Source organism: Ailuropoda melanoleuca, chromosome 2 (genome assembly GCF_002007445.2).
Source record: "Ailuropoda melanoleuca isolate Jingjing chromosome 2, ASM200744v2, whole genome shotgun sequence".
Taxonomy (NCBI): Eukaryota; Metazoa; Chordata; class Mammalia; order Carnivora; family Ursidae; genus Ailuropoda; species Ailuropoda melanoleuca.
Window position 1 is genome coordinate 25,394,655 of NC_048219.1, and position 12,935 is coordinate 25,407,589.

The 12,935-nt window shown below is 40.3% G+C and overlaps 1 protein-coding gene across 1 annotated transcript in view; it reads left to right on the forward strand.

The window, feature by feature from the left end:
• Positions 1-9,665: 9,665 nt before the first annotated feature.
• The window catches only part of ELAVL4 (ELAV like RNA binding protein 4), a 134,599-nt gene continuing 131,329 nt past the window's right edge, over positions 9,666-12,935 (forward strand). Inside the window, exon 1 of the mRNA XM_034652283.1 lies at positions 9,666-9,812. Coding sequence (XP_034508174.1) covers positions 9,795-9,812 — 18 coding nt within the window. The 5' untranslated portion in view covers positions 9,666-9,794. The remainder of the gene's footprint in view (positions 9,813-12,935) is intronic.

Here is a 12,935-nt window from a genome sequence, read left to right on the forward strand (position 1 = left end):
AATCTAATATGATTTGAATTAGGTTTGAAACTCCTTAGGGTCATAAATCAATTTATTGGGTCATAACCAGCATTTAAAAGAAATGAAATAAATGGTGTAGGATTGGTAGCAAACATCAGAGTGCACTGCAATTAGTAAAGGTAACTATTGTTTCATAAAATGAGAGGGGAGAACTTAAATTATATTCTTTACTTTGCACAGTTAAAAAAAGTTTCAGTAACACTGAGCTAGATTATTTATTCATTCAACGAACGTTCACTATGTGTAATTCGTGCTAAGCATTCTGCCAAGGGCTAGGTTCACAAGAAATAATTAACAGAGTTCCAGCTTCAGGAAGTTCAAAGTGAGGTGGGAAAAACAGACACTAAACAAAACCAAACTGCACTTTATGGGGCCTTCCTTCCTAGGAGAGGAGCGATGTTTATAAGGAAAGGAATGTTCGGAATTACTGATGTATCATGGGAACCACATGGCTGCAGAAGGGGTGCTTATTCTGTCAAGGTCACTTGTAGCTTGGTAAATTTTCTTTGATTTTGGATTTACCTTGATTTAAAAATTACAACATTTACACAGCTAAGGAACAGATAAACTGTGAGATATGAATCACAATTTATGCAGCTGATTTAATATATTTTCTTGCTTTTTGACAGGTGCTTTTCTTTTGGACACTGAGAGGGGACTTAGGGTGGCATGGGAGAATGTTAGATCCCTGTCCACTCCTTCTCTTCTACATCCTATCATTAAAATGTGTTAAAAAGAGAAGATGTTGAATTGTTGGAATTGGATATAGTTAAAACCTCACTGTAATTATTGCGGGAGCCCCACAGACTGTTAATAAGGCTGTTTGAATTAGCACCTGCTCCTGGAAGGGTAAGGTGTGAGCCCATTGGCAGCCAGGCCCCTTGAGTCAGTGAGAGAAAAATGGGAGTGGAAGAAGGAGTCTACCTACTGCCTTGTAGGTGTTTTCTGAAAGTCCCTGAATCAGTATTTTATTTTCTGTTAATTTGTTGCATTCACTATGTGCAAGAGATTGGGCTACATGGAAAAGGAGACATAAAGGTAAGAGATACGAGCTTTGCATACAAAGAACTCAGAGGGACAAGACATTTACACAAGGCACAAAAGTCCAAAGTACATATATATGGAGCAACACAGTTCAACACAAGAACACTGACCTTGGAGTAATTCATGGTCCCGCCACATTCTAGCTGTGGGACTCTGGACTCAAGTCATCTAACTTTTAGAGTTTCAGTTTCCTTTTGTGCAAAATTAGGATGATTGACTATCAATGAGGAGTCAAAGATAGCCATGAGTGAAATGGGCAGCATATCTTGAGTGAATGATAGATACTCAATAACTGAGGTGACTACAAAATCAAAGTGCCTGCAAAGACATACACTGAAATGCTTTGGAACTTCAAAGGAGGAGAGTGTCATTTCAGGAAAAACTTCTTAGAGGTGACATCTGAGATAAAACTTATAGGAGTCTGACAGTAAAAGAAGGCAATGCAGTAGGGAGAAAATATTCCTAGGGAGGAATGACATAAGCAAAGGTATGGAAGCAGGAAAAACTGGGGCCTTCCAACTCATAGACATGTTTTTGCTGGGAATTATAAGTTACAGAGATGAATAAGTCAGTCTCCAACCTCAAAAAGCTCATAGTCCAGGGGGGAGACAGACACAGGAACTGAAGTTGACATAGCAGAGTGACACCACCTGTGATAGAGCACTGCATAGGGGCTGTAGGAATCCAGTGGAGGCCCACCTGGACCAGCTGGGGCAAGGAGAAAAAATATGGCAGAATTCCATAACTTACAGGTGGAGCCATTAAATGCCATGATGAAGCCTGGGGTCAACAGTGGGGCTGAGTGGCTGAAATGAGGGAGTGTGAGTCATTAGAGATGAGGAGTTCAAGAATTAGTGGGATTAAGTGATCAAAAAGATTATTGTTGTCTGTTGATGGCCCAGAGGGCAGAGATAGAAGGAAGGCTATGTGGAAGAGGTCAATGAACTAGGTGTAAAAGTCACCCAGAAAGGTAAGATTATGTCCTGGAGGGCAGTAAATGATTTTGGTGTTTGAAATGTGCTAGCTACGTTCTATGGAGCACCTGCTTTCTGCCAGGCACTCAGATTCATTATAGCATCTCTAATTGTGTTGGTTAGAATATTGGTTGGTTTGCTGCAACAGAAAGGTCCGAAATAAGTGGCCTAAACAACATAGGAGTTTGCTCCTCTGTCAAGTGAAAGTCTGGCTATGTAGTCCATGGCTGCTATGACAACACATGTAATCATCAAGATTCCAGAGTCTTTCTGTTTTGTTGTCCTGCCAACTTGTATCTCAACTCCCATCAGGACATCTGCATTCCTATCAGCTGGAAAGAAGGGACAGTGGATAATGTGACCCAGAGTCACTAACAGTGACCAAGATTCAAGGGTAGGAAGATTAGATTCCCCTCTTGGTAAGAGAGCAGCAAGGTCACATCACAAAAGAACAGGTGGGTTTGGGAGATACTGTTGTAGCCACATTTGGAAAATACAATCTGCCACGCGTTACAATAAATGACCTTTAACAGAATGCTTCTCAGCCTAATGAATATGAGTAATCTGCAGAAGAAATGACCATGAATGAAACGGATTCCATTTACTTCATTCATTTATTTTAATCCATAGAACAACCCTTTAGAGTAGATTTAATTCATACCCTCATTTTACAGATAAGGAAAATAGGTAATTTGCCAAGATACCTAAGACAGCTAGTTGTGGAGCTGGGATTTGACTACCAAACTTGTGATCCTTCCTGGCATGACAGAACCTCTTATGAAGCCTGACATCCAGAGAAAATGCAATAGAAAAGAAAGATTTCCTTGCTAGTGCAAGGATTCAACAAATATTTGTCGAATTGAACTGAATTCAATCAAAGTCCTAGAGGAAAATGTTAGAAACATAATTTGAAAGCTGTATATAAAACTAAAGTTAGCATTGAAAAAACTACATTAACCAGCTAATAAAACAAGCTCTACGTGAACACCATTCCTTCATTCACTGATATGCACACAACAAATATTTACTTTTTAAAAATACTTATTCTAAAAAATAAATAAATAAAAATAAAATCTTCTTACCAAAAAATAAAAATAAAAATATTTATTCTTTGTTCCATTCTAAAAGGATTCAGTGCATAGGTATTAGACTAGCAATGTCAATGAAATGAAATCATACTTAGAGATTTCAGTTAATCACATTAGTGCGCTGGAATTGTCCAGTAAATGGTAGTCATTGCCATTGGTGAGAGCACTGCATGGAGAGCTGAGAGAACTGTTCTATTTCTGACTCTGCTTCTCATCAACTGTGTGAACTTGGGCAGATCACTGAACTTCTCTAGACCTATCTTTCCTTACCTACAAAATGAGAAAGATAATATCAATGATCTCCAAGTTCCCTTCCATCACTAAAACCTATATGAAGACTGAGTACTTTTTTTCTTATCATTTACTATATGTCATGTTTGGCCAAGCTATTTTCTACTACTGAGCAATTAATTAATCTATTAAGTGCAAACTGCAACAGTTAAGGAGCAACTAAGAATAGTTTAAACTGTTAGATCAGAGGTTCTAATAAAATGTTTCTGAACATATGCTCACATGGGCTTATTTGTAAAGCTTATGCATTGTTCCATTGAAATCTCACATGATGAAACATTCCAGAATGCACAAATTCTGTTATATTATGGATATAATATAATGGAATATACCATTTATTTCACAGCTGACAATGGAATATACCATTTATTTCAGAGCTACATAGAGCAGGTCTTTTTTTTAAAAGGCACCTTACCTCTATCAAGCTTCAACGTTCATTCCGTCTTTCACCTTCTAAATCCTACTTGTTCTTCAAAACACAACTCTGGAATCATTTTTTTCCCCCAACAATCTTCCTGGGTCCCCCTCCCACCTAACCCCCCAGGCTGGTTTGGATGCCCCACTCTGCACTCTCAAGGTCCCTGGTACTTCTGTTTTAGCACTTGTTAACACTGTGTTACATTGTACTATCACAGTCTGTCATTTCCTTATTTACTGCCCCCTCAGGCTGTGATCTTGAGGACAGAGGACAACTCCACTGCCAGTGGTAAGCAGGAGGCCGAGACCTAGTAGGTGCTCAGTGAATACTTGCTGAATGAATGGAGTTCTTTCTTCTCTTTCAGGAGTTGATGATGAAAACAACAGATGCACTTTTTATTTTAATCAAATTCTCAAATCCCTCAAATATTACCCATAACCTCACACATGCCTGTTCTCCTATGAATGCATAGCTGGAGTCTTTTTTGAATGTGTTCCATGCAGAGGAGAAAGGGCAAAAAGAAGCAACAACTTGTATTAATGGTTACCATACACACTTTTTCCATTAACATTAAAAATAATCTCCATAAAACCTATAAGTTCGGTTTATCTCTATTATCTCTGTTATACAGAAACTGAGGCTCAGAGAGATTAAAAAAAAAAAAAAGCTTGCCAGAGATCACAGAGCTCCTGAATGACAGAGGTGGGATTAATCTGACTCCATCTAATTTCACACTGCCTCTCCAGGGAGGAGAGTGGGGTGGTGGGGGGCTTGGGGAGAAGGAGGTAGTTGTGGAAGGGTGAGGGTGGGCCCTCATGTTCTGAAACCTCTTCTGTGTTTAAAATTGATCTATCCCACAAGTTTATCCTTACTACCCTGAATTTTATCCCTTTACATGAAGGTTAAGCAGCAAATGCTCCTCCATCATGACTAATACCCGTGTTCCTCCCCAGTTATTATTTGAGCCTTGGAGGTGTACAGATGCTATTGTTAAGTTGTTCTCATTAGGAGAGAAATAGGGCGGGACAGGGGAGGAGTGTGGCAAATCAAATCCTCGGGTCCAACCAACCAGATAAACAAAGAAACACAGGTGCCCTTATAATTAAGGTTCACAATGAGCTTGTGATGCCTTTGTGTGAAGATTTGAGACTTTTAAAGAAAAATAACATTGCCCTTAATACAAGAATTGCCTTTCAGAGGAAGAAAGTAAGTTTCCACGCTCTTACTAATTGCTTTGTTACATGAAGTTGACTATCCTAGAATCACAAAAGACTTATAATTGTAAAATTATAAGACAGTCTATTTATGGTTTGTATTGGGATGGAATGTAAATTAATATTATACTTTGGAGAATTTAACATAATTCTGAAACATTTGTTTTAGATAGTTAATACCATGCCAATAAAATTAATATTTTAATATGTTGCAATATATACATGTGTATAGTATATATATGTAAGATATATGTATGTGTGTATATATATGTATATAATTTAGCCTAAAAGATATTTTCAGTTGATGAAATAGTTTTATTTTCCTGTACTATGGTTTTTAATTCTATGATGATTTATTTTTATGAGATTTTTCATAAGTAGTATTACCTTAACATATTTGAGTATAAAATTGAAGATGTATTATTTTTTATTAACGTGTAGAATTTTTCAATTGTTTTCAAAAGACCTCATAAATCCAGAGAATAGATCAAATCTTTGAATATAATAAACAAAATGCATGACAAAGTGAAGTTCTAAATATGCCAGAATCTTTTCTTTGAAGAATTCATGGCTGAACTGATTTTGGAAAAGTTAAGACTGTTTAGCCTAAAAGATATTTTGTATATCTCATGTTTGGGTTTGAAGTCTGTTTTAGCAATACAAGCACATGAAAATGCTACGTGAGTTTCTTTTAAATGGGGACAGATTTCTCCTATGAATTCTGACAGGTTATGCATTTATACAACCTTTTAGTGTTAAATAACAATATCTTCAGATATCGATATAAGAAACATACTAAAATTTTTATATCAGTGTAAAAAAAAGAACTTACAGTTTGTAAAATGTGTAATCATTTAAAGAACTCTAAGTACACCAGGCACTGTTCTTATTGCTTTCTGTCTGTTAACTCTTTAATACTCAAAACAACCCCCATGAAGTCAGTTCTAATATTATGCCCATTTACAGCCAAGAAAACTGAGGAACAAAGAGGGTAAGTAACTTACTCAAGATCCCAGGCCTAGTGAGTGGTAGAGCTAGGGTTCAAAACAAGGCAGGTTTTAGAACCCATGCTCTTACCCACCACACTGAATAGACAAATTAGATTCCCTGGACAGGTGATTTGAGTAGTAAGATGATTATAAAGAGGAGAATTTTGGGGCGCCTGGGTGGCACAGCGGTTAAGCGTCTGCCTTCGGCTCAGGGCATGATCCCGGCGTTATGGGATCGAGCCCCACATCAGGCTCTTCCACTATGAGCCTGCTTCTTCCTCTCCCACTCCCCCTGCTTGTGTTCCCTCTCTCGCTGGCTGTCTCTATCTCTGTCAAATAAATAAATAAAAAATAAAAATAAAAAAATAAAGAGGAGAATTTTGCTACAAAGGTTGTGCCTAAATTATTGAAAATGACAGGTTTCAAGTTTATATATATCTACCTGGCAGTGTGTTAGGCGAAATGCTTCAAGTATCTCCTTGCATTTAATCCTCACAACCATACTATGGTGTATTTATCTAGTTATGTAAACTAGGGCAAGTTCTTTGACTTCCCTTAATTTAAGCCTCAATTTCCTCATCAGCTGATGTGAGGATGAAATTATATAGAGAGTGCTTAGCATAGTGCCTAGCACAAAGTCAACTCTCTATGAAAGTTGGCTATTATTATCATTACTGGTTTTAGGCTTAGAACAACCAAGTAACTTGTTCAAGATGATACACCTTAAAGAGGGCAGAGCTACAACTTGGAAGCTAGGTCTCATTAATACCCTAACTATAGTGGTTAAGACTATGTTCTTTACTGTGCTAAACTGCACTGAATTCTTGTCTGCTCATCTTTGCCACAATGCCTTGCTCATTGTAGGTACTTTGATAATAATCAGAAACAGTGATTAAAACAAAATTTATTTTAATTCCAAAATAATAAAAATTTAATACTGATATTTTTTAAAAATGCAGGTAAGCAAAAGAAGAAGAATTAAAAATCACTTATAATCCCACCTTCCAAAATAATCAGTTACCCTTTCGCAAATGGGATCATTCTAAGCATACATTTTGTGATCTGCTTTTTTTTTCCTTTGAAATATGTCGTAAACATCTTTCCATGTTGATAAAGATTTATCTACAGTATCATTCTTAATGTCTGCAGAATATTGCAGTCCCCTTTGTTGACCATTAAAGACTATTTCCAATTTTTCCATATTCCGAAGAATGCTACAGTAAATAATCATAGAGCGTCATCTTTGAACGCATTAATGATTACTTCCTTAAAATAAATTTATAGAAATGGAGCTGCCAGGTCAAAGGATACCAGTTACAATTTTGAGTTGGTATATCCTATCTGCTCAGGGGCAAAACTCTTTTGTAGTACATAGTCAAAGGAGACTGGAAAAATAGCTCTTATAACTGATGTGGGAAACAAAGGCAGAAGAAAAATTATTAAATTTCCTTACTACCTACAGCCCATTGATAAGTCCTTGAAACAGACAGAGTGACATTCCTCTAGGGACTCAAATGCATTGATGTTAATACTTTGCTAAGGGCAAAAGGCAATCCTAGCCTGACCCTCCAACCCCCAGGATCCTGTAAGTCTACTTTAACATATAAAAATTCCTTTGGAAACTTCCTTTATCTCTAATCCCCCAAGATACGTGTTGGTAATCATCCCCCAAGCATATGGCCCACTGACATACATCTGAAGGGTCTCATGACTCAGGTTTTATTAGACAGTAATAAATGACATTTTCCTAGCAATAGCTAGCCCCCTCATGGTCCTTGCTTCCAAAATTCCTTAGAGACTTACTCTAGCCCTAACCTCCTCCCAACTTGAAAGTATATAATAGGCCACTCCTCATGACCCTGATGCAGCTCTTTCTGCCCACGGGGTCCCGTCCCTGTGCTTTAATAAAATCACCTTTTTGCACCAAGGACATCTCAAGAATTCTTCCTTGGCCATCGACTTAGAACCGTATCATCTTTCCTACATCAATAACCATCAGGGGTTATTCCATAAGGCTGCACTAAGAATGAATTCATTTAACACTTGGATTAAATGAGATAATCCATGGAATATAAATATAATAAGTGGTCAATAACAAATTGCTATTATTGTAATGAAAACAACATCAAATTTGTTTCATTTGGCCTTCTAAGTCCTTTTATTATCTAGGCTTCCTCTTTTTTTGGGTTTATTTGAAGGTCTAATGGATCAAGCCCTAAAACCAGAAAGAACTTGGGAATCATGAGAATTATGAAGTAAATCAATAGACCAGTGGTCAGGGAAACTTTTACAATTTTTCTTCCTGCTTCCCTTGTGACCTTGGGTAGATCTTCTCTGGACCTTAGAGCCTTCACCTATAAAGAGGCATTGGATAAGAAAACCTCTTTAATATTTCCATTCTAACACTATGATGTTAAGTTTACTTCAACAAACTAATTCTTATTCATACCTGTATTTCCTGTATTTTGAATCAAGGTAGATTTTCTTTAGGCAATAATGGACACTGTCAGCAACCCAAAGATCTGTGAGTTTCTGAGCCCTGAATGTAGAAATTTTATAAAGATCAGGGAGGGCCAAAGAAGCCACTCCCCTCCTCCTTTTTTTCATCTTCCCACCTTTAATTATTATCACATTACCCAGCACTGGACTAACACTGTATCATTCAAACATCTGATGTGGTTTGGAGGTCAGAGAGTAACTGAAGGGCTGTCCCAAATCATTCAGACCAACAAACATTTTTACCATAAATTATCATTAACATACTTTGATTTGTATTTCCCTGATGATGAATGATGTTGAGCATCTTTTCCTGTGTCTGTTAGCCATCTGGATGTCTTCTTTGGTAAAGTGTCTCTTCATGACTTCTGCCCATTTCTTAACTGGATTATTTGGTTTTTTTGGGTGTTGAGTTTGATAAGTTGTTTATAGATTTTTTGATGCTAACTCTTTATCAGATACGTCATTTGCAACATCTTCTCCCACTCCATAGGCTGCCTTTTAGTTTTGTTGATTGTTTCCTTTGCTGTGCAGAAGCTTTTTATCTTGATGAAGTCCCAATAGTTCATTTTTGCTTTTGTTTCCTTTGCCTCCTGGGACGCCTCTAGTAAGAAGTTACAGCAGAGGTTGTTTGGGGTTTAGTGATGTCATTCACTGTCTCCATTTCTCACTTCTCTTTGGACTTATCTTGGACACACTAGTCAACAGGCCAAACATGGCTTGAGGGACCAACTTAAAAGTGTCCACACCGCCTGCCAGAGACAGGCCACTTTCCTAGTGCGCCTTCACCCAAAGGGTAAGATTTATCCTAAGGATTCCAGATTGGACAAGTTTTTAAGCCCTTAGGGCTCAGCACAGTGTTTTGCTAATGACATTGGTCCGAATGGTTTTGGTGGACATGAACGGCAAAGCAAGTATCTCGTTTAAAATTTAAGCACAGGTAGCAAGCAGTATTGGAATAAAGGGAGAAGTTTTACTCATTCACCTTTTTCAGCATAGATTCCAGGTCAAGCGCCAGCGCCAGGATGGAAGCCTGCCTCGCAGGGGCCAGTCGTCCGGCTCTCGCGTGGGGCGCCCCCTGGAGGCGACGGTGGGGGTGACGGCAGCGACAGCGGCGGGGGTGGCAAAGAGGCCGAGCAGAGCTGGGCGGGTGAGCGAGCTAGCGAGCGCTGTGCGACACCGCGGACGTTCCCTCGCGCGCTGCGCCCCGCGTCGCGCCCAGCCTCCTTCGCCTCCCGCCGGACGGCACCGCCGGGAAGATGCGCCTCAAGAACCAGGTAGCCGCGCCTCTGGTCGACCCCGCGCCCCTGGCGCCCCGCCCACCCGCTGTCACGGTCGTCTGCGGCCGCGCGGCCACGTGGCCGCGACTCCACCGTTGCCGGCGCTCAGCCTGACCGCCCCCATTCCCAGGGAGGGAGTGGGAGCCCCTGCAGTTGGGAATCGCCGCGCGCGCCTCTGGCCGGAGGACTCCCGGCGACCCCTACCCCGCCCATCTGGCGACTCTGTTCCCGCTGGGCTCCGGGTGATTACACCCGCCGGCCTCCCGAGACTTCCCTGGCCTCAGGGGAGACAACCGAAAGTTGGGCGGGCGCGCGCCCCCTCTCCCGCGACTGTGGACCCTGCCGCGGGGAGAAGCCGCCGCCCTGCGCCACTCCCCTCTGCGTCTTTCCCGAGCTGTCCTCGGAGTGGTTTTGCTGAACTAGCTGGTGGCGCCAAAAAGTCCGGGCGGCTTCGAGCGAGCAGGGCCCCAGGGTGCTGGGCGAGCGGGAGCGGATCCTCTGGGGGCCCTCTGTCTGTGTGACTCCCGTTAATTGTTGAAAAGCCTCACTCTCAGATGCTTTTCCCCCATTACTGCCCGCTGTGGACCTGGGCTTGGGATATTTCTGGATGCGATTGAGAGGGCGCTTCTGTGGCACTAAGCAGTGCTCTTGGCTAACCGAGAAAAAGGAGGCTCAGGTGTTGGGTAGGGTCTGTCTGTTTTGTGGTTTTTATTTCTCTTTGGGCTGGGGGTTGTCAGACGTTTAGGATTTAGTAAACACACGTTCTGAAATCTTGAACTTGCTGGAGACTAATTCGTTTCTAAGAGGGACAGAAGCTCTCCTCCCCCAGCGTATGTTAAGGGACTTAAACCCCAGGGAAACCCAGGGGAGGGGCTTCCAGAAAACAACTCCAGGTTTGGGGGAAAGTGAGACATATTGATTCCCAAGGCATTCGCAGGTACCGCTCAAGGGTGGTAATTCGCATAAAATCTTCCCCCTGGGGATTAAAATACCTGCCTCTATAACGCAGTTTGGCAGNAAAATACCTGCCTCTATAACGCAGTTTGGCAGGAGCCTTGTGGGATCCTGAAAGCCTACCTGTGCCCTTTACCTAGCTGCTTTATCTTACTAGAACCCCTTGAAGAGGCTGCCTCACTTTACTCTCCTGCATTTGTGTGCCTAGTTTTTCATATTTTATAATACTTGCAAATTGACGCTGAACAAGCCTTAATCTCAGTCATTTCAGAATAAAAGTGAGATGTGAATGGAGCTTCATTCATGAGGGAAGTAGTCTGTATGAAGTGTTTTGTAAATGTGAGTGGGTAGAATTTTCAACTGAATAAAATTAATGTAATGAGGAATCAAAAGGTTCAATCCAGGTGTTTGCCTGCACGCATCCCTAATAAAGTGACAGCGCAGTGCTGCAGCGTGCCTTTCCTTGTGGTTCTTGGGTGGAGTGGGCTGTGGCACTGTGGTTGACTTAGAACAAGTGAATGGTTGGATTCCTTCCATTCATTTTCTAAGGCACTAACCATTCCTTGGGGCTGATGGGGTTGTGACCCACCCACCTATCTAGAGGATTTTCCCTCTCTTCCAACTACTTTAGAAATATATGAGGGATTTACATGCAGATTTTCAGTTAAAGAACTTGTAAGTAATCCTCTTTAGTTATCATGAGTACTAGACCCTGAAACCCTTGCTTGCTTGTTAAGATGTGGTGCTTGGATGTGATTGTAATAGAGGTGGGGTTGTGATTTAGAGCTGGTGGCCTCACTAATTCCACTACGTAGTGTGTGTTTTGAATTAACAGAGAACTCCTTAGCATTTGTGTAGAGGCGATATAGTTTGGCAAAGGAATTCTAATTCACATGTTCTTGGTTCAGGTCTCATCCCACACTCAGTAGTTATGCGACCTTGGATAATTTCTTGGTCTTACCATCCCCTCCCCTTTTATTCCCTGTAGACCAATGGGGATAATACCAACCTTTAACATGGGAATTAAATGAAATACTCTGTATATAAAAAATGAAATACTATATAAGTACAGTGCCTGGCATGTAGGTACTTAGTAAATACCCCTATTGTTAACTATCCATAAACAGTAGCTATTACCAACACTACTACTGTATTTACTTAAAAATACCTACCTACCTACCTATGGTTGGAGAGGGAGATTAACTGCACAGGAGCAAGAGGGAACTCTCTGGGCTGATTGAACTACGCTTTGTCTTGATTGCGGTGTTGATTAAGACGGTGTATCCATTTGTCAAAAGCCCTCAAACTGAACCACTCAGATCTGTGCATTTGATTGTATGTACATTACATCTCAATAAAGTTAATTTAAAAAATTAGCCTCCAAATGTGTTAAGTACATATCTTTTGGCAGGTGGTAGTTGATATACCAGCCTAATTCTGTGTAATCTAGTAATTCATTTCCAGAGTCCCCTCTGCATATGAGCATATCTTCTTCATAAGTTCATGTTGGGTCTTAGGAAACAGAAAGAAGGTGCTCTCACTTTTCAGGTTGTTGTCAGGACTGATGGTCCATGGAGAAGAATGATTGTTTGGCTGATTCTGAGATGATATTTAATTTGAAACCTACATATAGTAATAGTTTTTACTAAATAGCTTCTTAAAAACCATATTAAAATGTTTTATTTGATCCATTAGTGCTTGTTTGCATAATATATCAATCCAGTAAGCACAGTTTCTGAAAAGTCGTAGTCATTTTGTATCCCTTTCTTTGCTTTCAATAAATTCTTTATATTGTTTGTAGTTGAGTGAGATACCTAACATGCTTTTAGCGTGGTACCAGGCACTTAGTAAATGCTAATTTTTGCTAGCTGTTATTATTAAAATTGATATATTCAGGGCGCCTGGGTGGCTCAGTCTATTATAAAGTGTCTGCTTTTGGCTCAGGTCATGATCCCAGGGTCCTGAGATCAAGTCCCACATCGTCGGGCTCCCTGCTCAGTGGGGAGTCTGCTTCTGCCTCTACCCCTTCCCCCTGTTTGTGGTCTCTCTCACTTTCTCAGGTAAATAAATAAAATCTTTAAAAAAAATTGATATGTTCATATTCATCTTTTTTTGGTGGTCAGAAATCAACATTATGCATGTTTTAATGTCAATTCACTATAAAGA